The following is a 21,870-nucleotide window of genomic DNA, read 5'->3' as shown; positions in this document are numbered from 1 at the left end:
CGTTTCTAGTTTCTTTCCAGTTTCCATAAAATTAAAATTTCTGGTCTTTTGTAGCACTTCTTTTTTTGTTTCTTTTTTTTTTTTTTTACTATTCTTGTAGTTTTTTTCCAAATTACTAGCAGGACCACATAAGAGTAGTCATAAGAAGTTTTGAAATCCAGCTGGCCACTATTCAGACGTATAAACTTGCCTAAGTTAGTGATGTTTTAAAACGTTGTTTTATATGATGCATGCTTTTGAGAAATCAGGTAAAGTTTTGTTAAGATTGTATTGATTTTGGTAACTTATCCTGTCAGTTTAAGCAGCAAATTATTCAAAGTGTTCAAACTATTTGGCACCAACAAATGCCTTTCCAAGTATAGTAAAACTTTGCCATCAAGCTATCATGTAAAGCTTGTAGATGCTTTCCATGCGCACGCATGTAGTAACACAACAAGACCATCTGTTTCTGGAATATAACCTCAAACCTTTGCTTATAACCAGCCTGTATGATCTACACAACTCAGGTTTCCCAGTCTGCTCGGTCAGAGACCTAATTAAGGCTTTTTAATTATCATTCATTTTTGAAAGACCTTAATTTGAACCCTCTTGTAAAATTTTATGAGTTGTTGGAAATCTCAGACTCGTTTTACGAGGCAGAGCCTGCAGGCCTACGGGTAAAGGAGCCAATGGAGTGTGAGACTTTTTACAACTTAAATAAACTGCGATAGAGATGAACTCAGTTACTCTAACACACCAAATGTTTGTGTACCTTGATGGAAGTCTTCAACCTGGCCTCAAAATTAACAGCAAAAATGACTATTTTTAACATGCTTATAGCAGCCAAATATAAAAACTAGCCTCCTGAACATCATCATTTGGTAGTGGCCCCTATTTCATTCGACATTTCTTGTGTGGCGCTCTGTCACTCAATCTGTTTTTCTCTCCTCTGTTCTAGGAGTGAGAAAGATAGAGTGTGAAGGGGGGAGAGAGGGGAGAGAGAGAGAGACAGCGATAGAGAGAGATTGATGAGGCAGTAAGAGCAGCAGTAATTACTCTGTGTCCATTCCCCACGCCGGATTGGCAGACGGCTAATATCACACAGACCCCTGGCCCTGACAGGCGCCCCCCTTCCCCCCCATCACAAGGTCCAGAATGGTGGCGGGGGGGGTGGAGCGTCACCCTGAGCGCTCGGCTCTGTCCTAATGCTGTGTGGGCTGAGCGTCTTTCCTCTCATTACGTTGCTCCTTGAGGAATCGAGCCTTTTCTCAGGACCGGACGAGCAAAATTGGATGGTGTACTTTTGAATTCAAGGAAACGTTTAAAATACACCCAGGCCCTTTGAGTGGATCTGCCAAGTACTTCCTCTGGTCTAATAGATTAATTTATTGCAAAATGCAGTTTAAATACGAATTAAAATCTTAATTGACCCTATTTATTAAATGATTGTGCCTGGTCCTATTGTTCACGATTCATCAGTGTATGATGTTATTTCATCAAAATGCAGTAATTTTATGGTTTACATATATCTGCAGCAAGTTTCCTTTAGAATTATAGACAAGTGGTTGTTTAGAATTGTCTATAGAATTATAGACAAGTGGTTCTCAACCTTTCAAAGCCTACTGATGTTCACAAAAATATTCAAAGGCCCCATTGCTTTTCCAGTATTTTGTAATTGACTAGACGATACACTTAACTCACGGGACGATGCATGATTTTGGGTTCATGAGAACGAGACACTACATTAAGAAATTTTAATGACTTAACTGGAAAACTAGTTGTTTATTTGACTAAAATGCAAAACAACGCAGGCACATTTTTACTCATCTAGGGCTGTCACAAATTATTATTTTGGTATTTGAATAATTGGTTGGTTATTTTGGCAATTAATTAAGTAATTGGATAGTTTTATTTTTCTGGTAATAGCATTTAAAAATGACTTAAAATACATATATAATCATAATAATAATGAGGCAATACTAATTTATTTAAATACATTATGTATTATAAGAAATACCTACAGGGGTGCCAACAGCCTGATAATTGTTGTTGTTATACTTTACAGCATGATCAAATCCTTTGTTTTATATTGGCCAAATTATGAATTTAAAGGTTAAATTAATCCTATCAATATTTGGCCACTTCTTCATAATGATAGAAATGCTACAGCCACTGTAATTTATTACAGTGGACATCAAAACATGCAACCTGAGAGATAGGGTTTAAACTTTTATTTTGAAATTGTGATGAACAACAGTTTGCATATTTACAAACATACTGATGTATTATTATCATATGAAGTAAAAGACAAAACAATATAATGCAAGCACTGTAAAAGTTTTTGTCACAAACTTAGCTCGTGGGGATATCGCGAGACACTAAGGTTTTTCACCTCAGTGAGGAATATCATATTTTAAAATCGCAAAATATTGTCACATAAATATATACAACGATATGTCTTTCTTTTCGTTGTTTGTTCACTTTAATACCCTTCATTTAATATCTCATTTTAAATCAGTCATTTTGAGACCCCCTGTGGGACCCCGGTCCCCTGGTTTAGAGCCACTGCTATGTCCCCTGAATTCAATCTGACGTTTAATGCATTTTGAATGCTGTTATCTTTATCCATATAATAGAAAACTATTATAACCACATCTTACAATACTAATTAAAATGTTGCGTTCTTATTTTTAAGCACTTTGTGGACAAATTTTGTCAGTCATTAACTGAACTTTTAGGATCAGAATTTAGTTCAGATGGGTGGAGTTTTCGCTCTCTTAAACACCCCAAATTTATGTCAGGATTAAGCACTCAAAAGAGGAGCGACAGCCGTATTTATCTGCGTTGTGTCAACTCATGGAGATGTCCCTCAGTCTGCTGGTCTAGGGAACAGTGTTTGAAAGAAGCCCATGTCTCTTTAATTAAAGATATGTAAATGTGGCCTCAGCTGGATTACATTAGCTGGCGTGGCTTTGGTGGTGTGGTAGAGAGTCAGAGCCCAACACCTAATCCAGACTAATTAAGGATTAATTACAATTGATGGGAGGCTTCCATCCCTATGTGGAGGTCCTCACTGCAGTCTGTGACTAATCTAGAGCACTGGAGAAGGGATTTGAGCAGGGGTGATCTGTCAGAGTTTGCTCTGAGCTCCTCTCACTTTAAGCTTCTCTCGAGGGAGGGAGTTTCAAGTTTCTACACATACCATTTGAATTGAGGCATTGGCCTTTTGTTAAACTACAGTAATCTGTTTGTCTCACGCAAAGGTGTTAATATAATGTGGGTTAAGATGGACACACGACTAGTTAGTGGCACAAGTCTCAAATGTAGGGTATGGGATTTGAACAAACTTCTGACCTCAATTATTAACCTTCGATGAGTAACGTTCTAAACCAGCTGCGCTACTGACTTGAATGATACCAACAATATTGGTCCTAGTGTTCATTTTGTCAGCTATTTTTATTTATTTATTCTTAGTCTTTAATCTTATTTTACCTCATCTAGTTTGCAGATTTATTAAAGGCTATAGTATTTATCATGTATGCCTACTGGTAATACAAGAAACTACAAAAAAAAATAAAACAGTAAAATGCCTCAAAATCTAATCACTCCAAATGATGTTAATATTTTTCTATTAAAACAACAGCAAAAATAGAGGTTTGCGAAAGTGCATTTATTCAGCAGCCACAATAGCAAATGCAGTCTTGAGATCCATGTTTGTATTTATTACAGTCTATCACTGAGAAGGTTTAGTCGCAGTAAACAGCGCAAACAGCTCGTGAAAACAGGCCAATTGAATAAAATGTTTATTTAAGCAGACAATTTAAAATGGAGATCACTGCTTTTCACATCATCTGCGCATCTTCCGCAGTGTAGAGGGATCGCGTGTGCCAATATTAAGTAAAACACGAGAAAATGTGAAAATGTGTTGTTTTAACAGAAAAAAAATAATTTAATGCAATAGATAGATAGATAGATAGATAGATAGATAGATAGATAGATAGATAGATAGATAGATAGATAGATAGATAGATAGATAGATAGATAGATAGATAGATAGATAGATAGATAAACTTTAAACATTTACACCTATTTTTATTGTAATATGTTACATACTACTTTTATTGTACATATTACAATAAAAATAGGTGGCAGCATTTAAAGTTATATATATGTGTGTGTGTGTGTGTGTGTGTGTATATGTATGTATATATATATATATATATATATATATATATATATATATATATATATATATATATATATATATATATATAAACTTTATATTTTTATTGTAATATGTTACACTGTTTACAAAAAGTAATGCATATATTTGTAATATACATTTAGTAATACATATATAAAAGTAATACAAGGATATAATACAATATGAAACATACATAATTCGGAATGAAGTCTCTTATGCTCCCTAACGCTACAGTTATTTGTTCAAAATACAATTAAAACCGTAGTATTTTGAAATAATATTACAATTTGAAATGATTAAAACATTTTAATTTATTCCTGTGATGTAAAGCTGAATTTTCAGCATCATTACTGCAGTTTTCAGTGTCGCGTGATCCTTCAGAAATCATTTCTGATTATTATTGTTGAAAACATTGCTGCTTAATGTTTTTTCATGGAAAACATGATACATTTTCTCCGCATTCTTCGATGAACAAAGTTAAAATTTATATTAAATGGAAATATTTTTAAAATATTATCAGTGTGTTTACGAACACCTTTGATACATTTAATGCCCTTGCCGGAAAATAAAACAACTAATTTCTGCAAAGAAAATATAAAAATATAAAAACATATTTAAGACTATCTTTGAGGTTATTTTGACATGGGTCAGTATGCAACCACCTAAAATACCTTTGCAACTGCATGATGTTTAAAACCACTCAGAACACCTTAGCCATCGCATATGATAGCAAGGTCCTGGCAACAACCTACAACATTCTAGCAAGGGGCTCACAAGTTTGCATGGGCATTTTTAAATTATGGAGGTGGTCATGCGCGCAGCACGAGTTTGAATCTGGTTTGCGTCATCACATATTCGTCATCCTCCACCTTTCTTTCAACATTTCCTGTCTTCTCTTCACTCTCCTATAAATAATAAAAAGGCCAAAAATGACATTAAAAATGTAGTTTTATGGTTGCATGAGTAGCACGAGGTGATGCAGCTAAATGTTTCAAACTCCAGCGCTGCAGCTGTGGCAGTCTCGTCTTCTTACTTGAACATGCTGTGCCATTCACCTGTTCACATGGTCGGACTCTCTCTCTCTCTCTCTCTCTCTCTCTCTCTCTCTCTCTCTCTCTCGCGCACGCTCTCTCTTTCTGTCTGTCTGTCTGTCTGTCTCTCTCTCTCTGTCTGTCTGTCTGAGCTGCAGTGGGCTAAGGTTAGTTTACACTCCCCCTCAGTGCAGCGAGCCGCCACTCTCCCCGGCCCTGTTTGCCTCTGTCATATTTCTCGTTCGCTCGTTATAAATGGGAGCTGCTCCTCTGATCTATTGCTTAATTGCCACCTAATTTGCATAACAGTGCAAATTAACGACCTCTCAAATGAGCGTTCATTTTTCACAAGGTCTTTAGGAGCTCCTTAAGAGGCGGTGCTAATTAGCACAGGAGGCAGCTGCGCTGATGAGCCAGGGAACGGGCGAGAGGGGGGCGTGTCGGTAGGACGAATCGCCACAGCAACAGCCTTCTTCCTCCTCCTCTTCCTCCCAGAGTGAAGTCATCCGCAGAGGCTTCTTTTGTCCCCAGTGTGATGTTTCACCTGACCGTGTCGAGCTCATGGAGGTGGGATGGTGTGTGTTCTCACCTGCGTGATCTTGTCTGACCGGTCTCTGCGTGCCTAGCGAAGCTTGTTGTACCGCCGCTCGGGTCTATGAAATGTTAGCTGAGTTAATTAAGAGCTGATAAATGACAAGTTAGAGCAGACGCCGTGTTTGCCTAAGGTAGGAGCGCTGTTCACACCCTAATCACATCCTCTGTTGACGCTGACCAATGGCCGCTCCTCACAGGGCGTGAACGGACCCGTGTGTGCATGTCAGAGGACGAGCCACCAGGTGCGTGCCACTGGGCGTCGGGAAATAGGCCCCGCAGATGCTGCTTAACCTGAGCTGCTTACAACAGGAACTTTCCGATGGATTTTGCGGCTTTATACCACCTTGGCACTCACTCAAGATGCCCTCCTCTCATAGTTTCTCTGAAGAAACCCGACACTATATTTTGACACATTCTCTTCAGTGTCGTCACATTTGTTTTCTTTTGGTTTTGGGGTTTGGACATCGCTCCTGTCACGTATCGTGATTCCCTTCCTCATTTTGTCTGAGTCGGGTTAAGTTGCTTAAGTGATTTTGTCAATATTCTCAGAACCATTAACTCTCATAGCTTACCAGCATGGTGCACTGGCTGTCCGTAATCCTGCTATTTAAGGTTGTTTATTCAGTGCTGATTCACTGTAAAGTTAAGTTAGCACTTGTTTTGTGCTCTTTTTCTAGCTTTTACCCACAACACCGCAGCAAGCCTTCATACAAACTCATGCGGAAATGCGTCTGCATTTTTTATGTGCATAAAAATATTGGCATTTCCCCGAATTTGTATTCCTGTTATGCAGTACCATTTGAACTCCAAGTTAAATATGCATGTGTGTATTTCTATAGAAATAAATTTGTCAGAAAAATGCTTTGGTCATGCTGAGGCTGTTAATAAATGAAACCAAAGCAAGACGTGAGGGTCATCTTCAATTTAATTTGTTGACCTCAATCAGTTCAAAAAGAAAATTGATATGGAGGACGCAGATGATCTAGTGTAAAATCGTACACTACCCTCAGTAAGATTTATTATTATTATTTTTTTTTTATTTTTGAAAGTCGTCTCATCTTCCAATAAAACAAAACGCATAGGAGAAAGAATATAATGAAGAAGCACCAGGGATATTCAGTATTTGTGCTGTACATTAAGACAGTGTGTGATGGGGACCTGAAAACGTACTGCAAAGTAGGAATGACCCTCGTATTTCACTTTCGACTGTAATGGCACTGCAGTCGTTTTGTTTTGAAGATAAATTCCCCTTATTTACATCCCACTTAGCTCTCAGGTTAGCATGTTTGTTTGCGTCCACGTGGGCGTGCTTTTCAGGGCGCGTAAGATCCCTCCCCTGTCGTGTTCGCCTTCCTCCTTTTGATTTATTGGCTGTTGCGGTCAGAGCGTTGTCATTTCCTAAGTGTCGCCCCGCACTCGTGTGCAGCCCACCGCGATCATCTTCAACTCTTCCAAACCCTTCCTTTCCCGTTTTCTCTCTTTCTCGGCCTCCCTGCCCCCTCTATTTTTCCATCTCCTGCTCGTTCTGTCTGCTCTCCTCCTCGCTATTTTATCTCCTCCTGTGACTCCCTTTTGCTGTTTTCCCCCCACAATTCTCCTCTTTTCTCTCCTTACCTTCTCTTCCCCCCTTCTGCTCCCTCGCGCTCTCCCAGTGAAAGGCTGAGAATACCCAAGGGAGCTGATGCAATTAAAATGCTAATCCTGTCTGTCTACAGAGAGCGGTAGAGGGGGGGCTGACAGCATGAGGGATTGCGGCTCACATGGAGAACTCGACTGAAATGGAGAACAGAGGATGGGGGGAGGTGGCTGGGGGCACGGAGAGAAAAGGAGGCGGGGTATGACGGGAGAGCGGCCCAAGCCAAAGGAGGAGGGAGGGTGAACGAGAGAGAGAGAGAGAGAGAGAGAGAGAGAGAGAGAGAGAGAGAGAGAGAGAATGCGTTAAGAGGTACAGAGAAAAAGACAGACGAGGCCCGAGCAAAGGCAGCCAACACAGCCTTGATGGACTGTTTCTCTAGTAATGCAAAGAAAATGGCAGCATTAATGCACTGCTTCCAGCAGCGAACACAATACCTTTTCCTGCGCTTAACTCATCACCTGTGCCGTACCTGGCCACGTTCTGTGCCTGATTATGTATGCAGTCGAACCCAGCTGGGCACCCTGAATATTTCATACGACTCGCCAGCTCTGTCTGCTAACGCCTGGACGTCTGCTGGCTTTTTCCACTCGGCCCCTTTGCGTTTTTCCCCGCCTGCACGTTTTCACCGATCCTTCACAAATGAGGGAATTCCTCCCCGCGTAAGGGAGGGGCGTGCATCGGCGTCGATCATTCATAAATTTAATGGAAGGATATTAGTGCAACTTGGACAGATGCAGCGCATTAAAATGTACATTATCTCATTAGCATGGCGGTGTGTTTGTATTAATGAAGTGTGCTAATTGAAAGATTTAACAGGCTGGCTTTATTAATCTTCTTAAAGCCGTACAAACATTGAGCTGCAGTGGCTTTTCTGGTTAATATGGTCAGGATTCAGAATGTAGCTGTAAGCGTTTACCACCAAGCTATTATAAAACGTATCCAGCCGTGGCGAAATCCCCACTTTATTCATGGATACATTATTATGGGTTTCAAAATCAAGGTTGGTAATAAATTGAAATATAAAGGGGTGTTAGAAATTTAAAGGGGTCCATATCATCTTGTGTCGAATGCTGTGGGTTATTTGTGTAATTATCAGTAATCATAGCTTAATTGAGATAATTAGGCTGAAGAAAAGGCTGTATGCTTGAGGGATTCGGCTGGAGGCAGAGCTCGTAATGGATATTGTGGGTGATACTCTTTGGGGAGGTGGTAAATTTCACTCTATTGATTGTGGGGCTGCGGTCGTAAAAACAACGACCCTCCCCTCACCCATCAGAGTACACGCGCACGCACACACACAGACACACACACACACAAACACACACGCATGCATGCACGCACGTTGAGTCTGGGTCACAATTCAGGACAACAGAGGTCCATTTTGAGTTTAGGCCAGACACACTACATAATTTTAAGCGTACATTTTGTCAGTGCACTAAAAAACCTCGGCAGCACTTCATAACAGTGATGTCATACATGTAGAAATAAACCCGATGTGCAATTTAGTTAGCTAGCTATAAACATGTCAACAGTTTAACTAGGTTTCTCTGCATTAGTTTTTTTAAATTGTTGCTCCAACTCAAAATTGTAGATGTGAAAGGGAAAACTGAGAGGGAGAGCACTATAGCGCTCTTTGTGGCAATGCTGAAAATGCCTTAATTCAAATAATTATATTATTTTTTCACGTTTGTTAAATAATAATAATTATAATGTAAATAATAATAATAAAAAAAAGTAAATAGTATAAAAAGTAAAAAAACAGATTTGCCTTTCTCTCTTTTGTTTTACTATAATCATTTAAATACTTAATTAAATAATTCACCACAAGAATGAACAACTGAAGATTTGTTTTTCTCTTGTTTTATTACGTTTAAATATTTATTTAAATTTGAAACTGCAACTAGAATGAAACTGCAGTTTGATTTTTTTAAAATAAAAATAAAATATAACTCATATTTCAAATGTAATTTGTCTTTTGTTTTAAAGCCTAACCAGGGAGAGTCAAATGAATGCATGAAATCTTATAAAACAGTGTTTTTCTCTATTGTCCCTGTGAAATAAATAATAAATAAATAGTGCGCCTTCATAGTGTACACAACAGTTTGCTCACACTGTTTGTGTTAGTCACAGAAATATTGTATCATGAGTTCACGTTGAGTCATGATACTTTAGAAAAGAGTTCTTCCTTTTTGTTTGACTTTGGGGAGTTTTGCTGGCTGAAAAAGAGAGAGGTAAAGAGAGGGAAAGAGGGAGGGATGGTGAATCGGGGTCATTAGTTCAGGCGGCTGGGTCTGCTGCATTCCTGAGCTCGGAGAGGGGGAGAAATGAAAGATGGAATGTAACTTGGAGAGAAAGAAAGAGGGAGGACCTGAGTGGAGGGACCCTGAAGGGGCAAGAGAGAACAAGAAGAAGAAGAAAAAAAGAGCGCTTGCCAAGGGAAAGAAAGTTTTCAAAAAGTACGAGGGGGAAAAAAAGAGGGAGAGTTGGAAAAAAATTCTGTGCCGTTATTGGGGGAGGGTAAGAGCTGAAGTCATTAAATGTGTTATCAGTTAAAGGGAGGATGGGAAATACAGCTTTGATTTCAGTGGGGATGGTACAGTCAGAACAGCCACAGACGTAACGCTAAACGTTTCCAAAAGATGGCCTTTTATTTACACTCTTTGTGAAAGTTTCTCACTCTTTCAGTTCACAAACAGAGCGAACCAAATGCACTAATGGATTCTAGGCACCTTAGATCTACTCAAAGTTGAAGCTCAACTAGAGCAGACAGGAAACCCTAAATATCTACTCGAAATGCACATTGAGATATTCCCCTGAGTAATGGTAAATGATTTATTTACTCATGTTGTTCCAAATGCCTGTGACTTTTCTTGCGTGAAGTTCAAAATGAAACATTTAGCAGAATGTTTTTTTGGGGGGTGAACTATCCCTTTATCCTCTCGGAAAGGACAATGAACATCTTTACGTGGTCTCTTTTGAAATACTTATTATTATTTTTTACAGCTAAATAAAAAAAATTACGTATAGGACCTGTTTACACCTGGTATTAGATGTGTTTCGGTTGATCAGATCACAAGTGGACGACGCTAAATAAAGTTTTGAGCTTTCGACCAGAGTGCTGGAGACCTAAATGTACAAAGCGCAATGTTCTCACCATTCCTGATTTCTAACAATGTGTTCGCCATTGTCTTGTGGCTGGTTTTCTCCGATTGTGTTCATATGAAAATTGTGCGAGCTTAATTCGTCCATTAGATGGAAAGATCTGAAAAAACCCAATAGCCCATAGACCAGGGGTCGCCAAGTATATTTGGTCATGGGCCAAAATAAAATTTGGGCACTAGATGGCGGGTCAGAATATAGTCGAGGGATAATTTAATAAATAAATAAATAAATAAAAATAACTTTAAAAAAAAAGATAATTTGAATGAGCCCATTATTGGCATGTTTGAGTGCTCTTAAAGAACTATGTTTTATTATTTCCACTTTCCATATTGTGAATTATAAATGTATTTTAATTTACATGTTACACATGGAACCTATTGTAATAATTATTTGACGTCTCATTTCATACTTCTACGCTCATAATTATTCCTTGGCATCCTCACGTAGTAAACTGCATTTTTTTCAATCATTTGTGTTGGAGGTAGGCTAAACGATTATTATTACATCGAGTGCAGAGTGATGTTAACATTTAAGATGTTAAAGCACTAACAGCGAACTAACAGGGCATACAAAGAAGAATGGGAAGACATCTGTGCATGCATCCTACCTGGTTTTGTGAATGCAAAGTTGGTGCATCTAATCTGCAACAAAGCTGTCCCAAAGAATATAATATCAGACGGCACCACAAGTCGAAGCATGGCACTTTTTTACTGGTTCTTGTCAATATTTTTTGATAAAAAAGAAGCTGAATTTGAGTTGTTATTGTTCACATGTTGGTGCTGATGCCCCGCGATATAGGCAAACGTTTCAATATTTCACTGTTCGTTTTATCATCATAACCAGACATTTCATGACGGCTCTTTTAGCCGTGTCTAGCTGTCTTGTTTTTTCGTGTCTAGCGATCTATTCCACAGACTCTTGAATGTCTTTCAAAGCTTTTCAAATTGCAAGCTCTGAATTTATCCCAAAATAAAACATTGCTGCTAAAACGTTGCTGTATTTTTTTGAAGGCAAAATCACTTAAGACAAAATTGATTCAATGTTGATATAACTAGATTCGCACTGCCCACTCTGAGCGGGGCTCGAACTCCGGTCTTTTCTGCACGGTAGTCTGACGCTCTAACGATGAGGCTAAATGCTCAAAATTCTCTTGAAATGAAGGCAGTTTACCTGCACAGTTCTCATTAGCTTGCCTCCGTTACACTGACAGATATATTTCAGAACCAGCCGCTATCAAAACAATCTGCCAGATTCGGCAGATGCGGGCACGGGCCAGATATTATCGCCAGCGGGCCTCTTTCGGCCCGCGGGCCACCGGTTGCGGACCACAGCCATAGACCCTCCCATCGAAGAAATCAGGACAGAAGTGGTTTAAAGTGGACAAAAGAGATTAAAACGCCAGGTGTATGTCTCATGTCTACTTTTGATCAGATTGACCGAACACATCTTAATACCAAGTGTAACCAGGGCCCTTTACCTTTTATTTTAATTAATGTGGCATTGGCATTTCTCGCAAACCATTAAGAGTTCGTAAAACTGGTTTAGAGGAAAGACAAAGACCCTCTGGCTCATGTATTTCTGTCCCTTACCTTTATTACACTTTGCACTGGCCGATCCTACGTGTGCATATCTACAGGAGTGTAGACTGTGTGTGAGCGATAGGCCCATAGCAGGAAGTTGACAGAGGTCTTGTTTTAATTCAGTGCCTGAGAGGTGTGTACATATGGCTGCTTGAGCTTATAGTGACAGCACATGCTCTCCTATTATTGGGCCCGTGCCTCGTGCTCCAGCCTGCCACTGAGGTACCATGCTGCCCTCTGCTGGCTGAGACACAAATTGCATACTTAGTTTAGAAGTACTTTCAGTCTCTGGCATAGGGCAATAAATGCTATTAATTCTACATAGTGTGACGTAACCAGTTACTACTGTTAGCTTATTTTGAACTTCTCCAACTGACCTGTTTGTTTATCTTTTTTTCTTCTGCAGTGCTGAGCATCAGAGGCGTACAGGAAGAGGACCCCCCAGACCCCCAGATCATGCGTCTGGATAACATGCTGCTGGCCGAGGGGGTGTCTGGGCCTGAGAAGGGTGGCGGTTCAGCGGCAGCGGCCGCAGCTGCAGCGGCAGCTGGAGGATCACCCAATGACGGCAGCATCGAGCACTCCGACTACAGAGCCAAACTTGCACAGATCCGCCAGATCTACCACTCCGAACTAGAGAAATATGAACAGGTGAGAATCAGCACTTATGAATTGATTTCAGGAAATATTTGTAAGTTTGTGCATATTTTTATTTCACTGGTGGAGTGATCATGAATGGGAAGTCGTTTTTTTTAGAAATGTTCTTTCATATACGTATCTTTCCCTTCAAAATTTTGAGTCAGTAAGAAATTTGTACTTTTATTTGGCAAGGATGCATTAAATGTATCAAAATTGACAGGGATGACAATTATAATGTTACAAAGATTTCAAGTAAATGCTACTTTTGAACTTGATGCATCACGGTCAAGGTTTCCTCAAAAATATAAAGCAACGTTTTCAACATTGACAATAATAAGAAATATTTCTTGACCAGCGAATCCGCATATTAGTATTGATTTCTGAAGGGTCATGTGACTGAAGTAATGATGCTAAAAATACAGCTGTGTGTCACAGAAATAAATTGCATTTCAAAATATATTAAAATAGAAAACAGTTATTCTAAATTGTAATCTTTCACAATATTACTGTTTTTACTGTATTTTTGATCAAATTAATGCAGCCTTAGTGAGCATAATATACTTTTTTAACAAATAATAACAAACACCGAACATTTGAATGGCACTGTGCATCTGTGATGATCTTCAATTCTATTTATTTAACAGGCCTGCAGTGAGTTCACCAATCATGTGATGAACCTGCTGAGGGAACAATCTCGCACGCGGCCTATCTCACCCAAAGAGATCGAGCGCATGGTGGCCATCATCCACCGCAAGTTCAGCTCTATCCAGATGCAGCTCAAGCAGAGCACCTGTGAGGCTGTCATGATCCTCCGCTCTCGCTTCCTCGATGCCAGGTGCGTGGCTGTGCGCTTGTGCCTCTTTAGGATGTTGAAGTTCATTTTGTTGTGTTTTCCTGGTCTGTGGACTATTCCGCTAATTATTAACCTAGTATAAATGAAACTCTTACCTGATTTCTCCACTTACTGTGTCCTCAGACGTAAGAGACGCAACTTCAATAAGCAAGCCACAGAGGTGCTGAATGAGTACTTCTACTCTCACCTGTCCAACCCTTACCCCAGTGAGGAAGCCAAGGAGGAGTTGGCCAAGAAATGTGGGATCACTGTCTCTCAGGTAAGGGCACGCATGGTCTACAGCAAACCTGGAATTTTGTAATCCAGTTTTCCAATAATGAAGCATAAGAAAAATACCTAAATTTACCTAGTTTTCCTGCTCCATTTTTATTTGTGAAATTTTATTCATGGAAAGCCCCTTGAGATGCAACATCTCGTTTTCAAGGGGGACCAAGAACATACAACAGATACAGTACACTCAATACAATACAAAACAAACAAAACATTACAAGACAAATCTGCTCAAAAATCCCCCCTACCCTCCCGGAACCATTTCAGAGTCTGCAGGGTATACAAATGTTTATAAAGACAGCTGTTACAGGAACCATAACAATTACAAAAACTGACAATCAGTTTTCAAAACAAGATATTTCAAGGAACCATTACAATTAAAAGCATTTACAATCAGTTTTCAAATAGTTTAACAAAGAAGTTCTGAAGGAGCCTAAAGTAGTTTTAGATCTCACAGATGGAGGCAGATTATTCCAGTCTGAAGGAGCATTATAACAAAAGGACCTCCGACCGACTACTTTGCACATAACAGGGACTGTAAAAGTCAGGCATTGAGAATGTCGAAGAAAATAAGTTGGAGTATATTGTACAAAAAATTTTTTCAGATATGGTGGTAAGTTCAAATAGATGCATTTAAAAATAAATTGAAACCAGTGATACTGTCGTCTTTTATCAGGCAGCAACCAGTTAAGCTGAATATATAATTGGCAATGATGAGTTCTATATGGGCACTTTAAAATGAACCTACACAGATTATTAAATAGAACTTCTAATGGTTTAAGATATACATTGTACGTGTTTTGATAAACTATATCTGCATAATCAATAATTGGTAAAATTAATTGGGTAATTATCTTTTTTCGTACTCTAAATGTAAAACAATTTGATGACCTGTATAGAGGCATTAAACAAGAATATGTTCGTTTTATTATGTAATCAATATGTGGTTTGAAATTTAATTCTGCATCAAGCCAAATTCCCAAATATTTAACAGAGGTCTCTTTTGTCACTGGAGTACCATTATCAAAATACAAGTTAAGTTCAGCAGATTTAAGAGAATGATGAGTACCAAAGAGCATACATAATGATTTTTTCATATTGAGTTTTAAGAGGTTACCTTTAAGCCAATTTTGAACTGATTTAAGGTCTGTCTGTAATTTGTTCTGAAGAAGAAATGAGTTGGAACTTGAAAAATAGACAACAGTATCATCTGCATATAAATGTACTTGACAATTATTACACACTTCCGGGAGATCATTAACAAAAATTGAAAAAAGAAGGGGGCCAAGGATAGAACCCTGTGGCACACCTTTTTCCATAATACATTCGTCAGACTGTGCATCTTTAAATTGAACAAACTGCCGTCTGTTATGGAGATAAGCATTAAACCATAAGAGAGCATTTCTATCAAATCCTATGGATTCAAGCTTGTCCAGAAGCAAGTAGTGATCTACCAAGTCAAAAGCCTTGGAGAGGTCAAGAAATATAGCACCTGTACATTGGTTCTTGTCACAGGAAGAGAATACATCGTTAGTGAATTTAAGTAAGGCAGTTGTTGTAGAGTACCCAGAACGAAAACCTGATTGATAAGGAGATAATATGTTTAATTGATTAAGATATTTATATAATTGTTGATAAATAATCTTTTCAAATATTTTGGTAACTGTACAAATAATAGAAATTGGACGGTAATTACCTAAGTCTGTATTGTCACCTCCCTTAAATATTGGAGTTACTCTTGCTGTTTTCCAAACAATTGGAATGGAACTCATATCTAAAGACATATTGTACAAATTAGAAAGTGGATGTATTAATATACTGGATCCAAGTTTAAGAAATTTGGTTTCCAACCCATCAGGTCCAACACTACCATTTTTTAATTCAGAGATGGCTTGAAATACTTGAGATGGCTGAATTCTAGAAAATGAAAAGGATCCATTTGTTTGATTTGATAAACTAGAGGAAACTAAATAGTCAGAATATAGTGAACTACTAATTTGAGAAAAATGTGCATTAAATGCCTGAGCAATCATAAGAGGATCAGAAATAACATTATCATTTACAATAACGCCATTAATAGAGTCATTATTTGATTTATTAAGGAGGTGATCTAGATGTTTCCAAAACTGTTTGGGATTATTCCAATTTTGACTAAAGGCATCCTTATAATAATTAGATTTTGCATTCCGAGTTTGTGTTTTGCAGTGGTTCCTAAGTTGTCGATATTCTTCCCGATCAGTTGGGTCTCTAGATTGTTTACATTTTACCCACGCTCGATCACGTTTTTTAAAAAGGCATATTAAATCAGGACTAATCCATGGGAGATGTCGACCCTTCACACGAATCGTTTTAAATGGAGCATGTTGATTAATTACATTGTTAACTTCAGAATAGAAGAAATCCCATGCATTCTCAACAGAAGGAATTAAATCAAATCTAGTCCAATTAATATTAGCTAGGTCATTTATAAATTGTTCAGTATTTATGTTTTTGGATTGTCTGACTTTAATGTATTTAGGTGGTAGTTTGGGTATTTTGATTTTCCACACACAGAAAACAATTGAGTGGTCACTAAAGCTGTCAGACAATATGCCCGATGTACTTATCCTATCTGGATTTGTAACTAGTATCCAGTCGAGCAAAGATGACGAATAGCGACCAATTCTGGTTGGTTCTTTTATTAACTGAGTGAAATTAGCACCTGCAATCATATTTCTGTCACTCGAGGAGGAGCGGTGAAGCCAATTGCAGTTAAAATCACCAAGAACCACCATTTCACTGTTTTTTCTGAGAGAATTAATTGTATTAATAATTAACTTAATTGAATCAGATGAAGCAGATGGTGGTTTATAGATATTAGTTATAATTATATGTTTATTTTCATGGAATATTATTTTTACAACAAGTGATTCAAAATTAACCGGCTCAACAGTTGGAATGAGAAGTTCACCTGTTAAATTTGTAGAGACATATGTTACTAACCCACCTCCCCTGGAGCCTCTGTCAGCTCTAAAAAGAGCATAACCATCCATCTTAATTTCAACATCTGATATTTTATTATGTAACCATGTTTCAGAAAGGGTGATAATATGAGGCTTATGATAGGAAACCCAAACTCTCAGAAGATCAATTTTTGGTACTAGACTTCTTATGTTAAGATGGATTATTTTTAGACCCTTGAACGATTCTATTCCTCAAATTTAATAAATATGAAATGGGGCATAGGAGAGAAAGAGGACATAAAGCAGAAGACATACATTGACAAACACACAGACAAACAGGACATGACATACATAAAAGTGAGAAATAGGAGGCTCACTGCAATATTGCAGATAACAGGTAACAGGTACAGCCTGCTGCGTCTCAAATACTTTAATTAATTGTAGGGGTAATAATATAATAAGAAAAATCAAATAGACACATAAAAATGTGTATTAAATCGCCAGAGAAGATAAACTCAAAATAGCAAACACATAAAAATCACAATTTGCTCACTAAGTATTTCAGTGAATTACACTCACCGAGATCTTACGCCATTAGCATAGTAATGTGCGACAGAACACCGCAGAATACGGCAAACAAAACATGCTTATAGAGTCATTAGTATACAAAAAAAAAAAAACGTAAAGAAGTGTTTGCAGGGACATGACCAGGCATGTACAGTACTTAAATGAGAAGTTTAAAGTATTTACCGCATATGGTGTATCTTTCGTAATGTCAAACATTATTCAGCCGTTAGAAGAATTACCAGGGTTATGAGTTACATCATGGAGAAGAGACGAAATCCCGAAAAAAGTCATGCGCTTCCCCGGGAGTGCGAAAAAGCTTAGGTTTGCCATCGATAATGACTTTCAGAGTAGCAGGGTAAAGTAAAGAGTAACTGTTGCCTGCTTCACGCAGCTTTTTCTTGATGTCATCATATTGGCGGCGTCTTTTAAGCAGATCCATGCTGAAATCGGGATTGATGTATATGCGTCTACCTTGGAAACTAAGCTCTTTTTTCTCTCTGGCCAAACGCAAGATTTTGACTTTATCCTGGAAGTATAAAAACTTTACAAGGATAGGCCGTGAAGATCTCGCATTACTTGTGGAACTGTATGTGGGAGAACGATGAGCCTTTTCAATCACTGGCGGTGTGGGAAAGTTGTCACTGCCGAAAAGGTGGCATAGAAGCTGAACTATAAAGCCCGCTGTGTCGGTGCCTTCACTGTGCTCCGAGACATTAGTGAAGCGAAGATTGTTAATCCTGCTCCTGTTCTCGGCATCATCGGCTTTTTCCCTCAGGTATGTGTTCTCCTTTCCAAGCGCAGCAACTCGCTTGGTCAAATCTTCAATGTTACATTCAGTAGCACTTACACGATGCTCCAACTCTGTAATTTGGTCACATAGTGTAGATAGTGACCCTTGTATATTGTTTAAAGTAGTCTGCACAGGTAGAATCATATTGTCAATATGGGCAGTCGTTTCCATTTTGCTTTGTTGTATGGCACCCAAGATTGTTTGGAGGGAAAACTCACGTTGATCCATATTCTCCATTATGACACCGTTTGATAAAAATTCTTTCAATTGTTGATAGAACAGACTTTTAGGTTTAACTTTAGGTCACATGAATTTTATAGCACCTACTCAAGAAGTCAAGTTATTCGCAGCAGGCTGAGACCTTTTGTCACTCAATCAGTAGCGGCCATTTTTCTGTAAATCATGGACTTATTTGACAAGGTTTCCATAAAATATAGAAGTAATGTCATTAAAGTTAATGGTGCATAATTTACATAAGGCTGCTGATGAGTATCAGAAAACAACAAGAAAGTGTCAAATCACAAATCTCTCTCACAAATCTCTTCTTCAGCATCATTTCTGTTCCAATGAGTGGTTATTGATGGTAATTATTGATGTTGCACATATTGCAAAGATGAGCACTTTTTGCACACCATCATTTACTCCCACTCATATCATTCCAAACCATTTATCTTCAAAAAAAAAAATTAACATATTTTTAATAAAAACCTAAATTCTGTTTCTCTATTGGAAGTCTAAAACCCAGACGTCATAGAGAAATCTTAAAAGTAATCAAAATGATTTATTTGTGCGTTAATCCATCTTTTAATGAGAGACAATAGCTTTATACGATGCACATATAGGAATGGGCAAGAGTACTCGAACGTGACTGACGATTTATCATAAATGATGATTTCCCTGACTTTGAAAGATGTATCTCTCTTTTTGTGAAACTGAATTTGAAAGTGCGCACTGCAGTGATGCCTGGAATCACTTTGATCATGAAATGCAGTTAAGTGCAAGATGTGCAGCGCCACTCTGTCATATACATAGCATTATAATGAGCACAAGTCATTTTCCTATTTTTTTTCTTTTTTTGTGAACTAACCATTTAACTAAGCACAACTGCCGAATTGAGTTATGAACTTGTGCTGTGTTCTCATCAAGTCAGACTCACCGTAATTACAAGTTGGAAACATTTTATGACAGCTCTGTCTCCTCCCACATGACTGTTGTGAAGTCAAAACAACTAAACCAGCTACAGCTTTAAAAGTTTGAGTTAACAACTTCTACACTTTCCTGTTTGATTTGGGATTAGTGTAGAGATTCTTTTACTAACAAAAGAAGAAACAATCAGGAAACACTGCATCTAACGTTAGCTATAATTTGTGTGATCAGACACGCTGAATTAGATCTATAGATAGCTAGCTACATAATGGCACAATTAAATATTTTGATGAAACTAGCTAATAAATTATGGGTTTATTACGTAATATCACACAAAAGTTTACATAAAAGGAGTCGTAATAGAAATTTGGTGTCAAACTGTTCCCTGTGTATGCAGATATGATGGAAATAAGGCACAAGAAGCACAGATACAGGGAACATTGCAAAAATACAGTGGAATCCAAAAATATGAATAAAAACTAATAGTTTACTTAAATTATAATTTTACATTACTGTTTTCAAGTTTGGGGAAACATGTCAAAAGGTTTTAACATGTTTCTATTTTTGCTCACCAGGACTTTATTTAATCAAAAATACTGTAAAACAGTAATATTGTGAAATTAAAATAACAATTTTCTATGTTAATATATTTTGAAATGTAATTATTCTTCAGCATCATTGCGCCAGTCTTCGGTATCACATGATCCTTCAGAAATCATTCTAATATGATGGAAAAAACATTTATGATTATTATCAATGTTATAAACTGTTTCTTTAAATAGAAATGTCAAAAGAATAGCATTTATCTGAAATAGAAAGCTTAAAAATACATGTATACAGCAAGGATGCATTAAATTGACAGTAAAGACATTTATAGTGTAACACAAGATTCTAATGAAAATAAATACTGTTCTTTTGAACTTTCTATTCATCAATGGATCCGGAAAAACCTTTTTAACACAACTTTTCTTGAGCAGCAAATCATCATATCAAAATTGAATTCTGAAGGATCATGTGACACTGAAGACTGCAGTAATGATGCTGAAGAATAAATGACATTTATTAAAATATATTACAATAGAAAACTGGGTAGTGTTTTATTACATTGCTGTGATGAAAATGTTGTCTAATTGGAGTGGTTTCACCTCAGGTCTCGAATTGGTTTGGCAACAAGAGAATTCGGTACAAGAAGAACATTGGTAAGTTCCAGGAGGAAGCAAACCTGTACGCCGTTAAAACAGCCGTGGACGCTGCCAATGTGTCGGCACAGGCCAGCCAGGCAAACTCTCCAGCAACACCCAACTCAGGTAAAGTGCACAGCAGCCCCATCCCATCATCTCTAGCAGAGAGTAAATCCACACTGAGCACACTGCTTACCACAATCACACTCCTACATTTTATCAGACTATTATCTCAGACTACAACTCTCATTTTCACTTCTGTTATTTTTCTGTTGTCAAGTCTGTTCTTGTCTGTCCACCATAAGATCTCCCTTTACTTTCCAGTCATACAGATAATGCTTGTTTGTTGGTATTTGCACTATGCACTTGCCGGGAAAATCGGGTTTAGATGTTGTTTTTCTGGGTTGCACTGTAAAGTCAACCTGATTGTATCCAGGCAACAAATGTTTTGTAAACATCTGCAGGATAAAGCCGTCACGGTTCCATTCTGTCCAGACCGGGGCGGTATGACAGTCCACATCACGCAGCAGCAATGTTCATGAAGGGGTGTTGTTAGACACAACATGATGCAATGCTTAGTTTACGCTATCAAACAACGCCGGCACACTAATATAGAATTGTATAGATGGCAGTCGATGTGCGTTCACAGGTGTGTTTGTGTATTACAGACGCTTCAAATGAGACTGATTCAGGCAGAATTCATGCCAAAAGCGTTAATTTGTTATGAGTAATCTTTTCTTTTGTTTTTGCATTCATCATGTTACAAAGAAAAAAAGCAGGGTTGCAATCAAAATAAAAAAGCTTATTAAAAAGTTTACCTGCATATTAGAGAACCGTAAACAAATGGATGTGTGATTAAATTACTAAAATGTTAACTTAAAGGGATGGTTCACCCAAAAGTGGAAATTCTCTAATCATTTATTCAACCTAATGTTTAGGAAAATAATCGATTTCTTTAGGTCAATTGAATTGGTGCTGCTCATTTGATGCTTGAAAAAGCACACACGCCAATCGTGACGGTAATCCATACGCCCCCAGTGGGTGAATCAGTGTCTTCTGAAGCCAAACATATGGCGTGTGTGAAAGAAAAATGAACAAAAGTAATTGCTTACAGTGTAGTGTCATACAAGCTTTCACAAGGGAGACGTCACGATGCGTGATGCAAGTGTGTTGTGAAGTTTGGGCGAGAAATGGCGGTCCTCTGTTTCCACTTTACTTCTCACGTGAACTTCACTACACACTTGCAACATGTGTCAGAAGGTCTCTCATTCATTTTTGTATGACAGTAGACCGAAA

The 21,870-nt window shown here is 38.0% G+C and overlaps 1 protein-coding gene across 3 annotated transcripts in view; it reads left to right on the top strand.

Moving 5' to 3' along the window:
• pbx4 (pre-B-cell leukemia transcription factor 4) overlaps positions 1-21,870 on the top strand; it is a 49,595-nt gene that overhangs the window by 19,233 nt on the left and 8,492 nt on the right. For all 3 annotated transcript variants that reach the window (XM_067421681.1, XM_067421666.1, XM_067421674.1), the window contains 4 exons: positions 12,593-12,837; positions 13,470-13,660; positions 13,802-13,937; positions 20,544-20,700. In XM_067421681.1, coding sequence (XP_067277782.1) covers positions 12,593-12,837; positions 13,470-13,660; positions 13,802-13,937; positions 20,544-20,700 — 729 coding nt within the window. The remainder of the gene's footprint in view (positions 1-12,592; positions 12,838-13,469; positions 13,661-13,801; positions 13,938-20,543; positions 20,701-21,870) is intronic.

Source organism: Pseudorasbora parva, chromosome 2, assembly GCF_024679245.1.
Source record: "Pseudorasbora parva isolate DD20220531a chromosome 2, ASM2467924v1, whole genome shotgun sequence".
Lineage (NCBI taxonomy): Eukaryota > Metazoa > Chordata > Actinopteri > Cypriniformes > Gobionidae > Pseudorasbora > Pseudorasbora parva.
The sequence above is the reverse complement of the archived record's forward strand: the minus strand, read 5'-3'. Positions and strand labels throughout refer to the sequence as shown.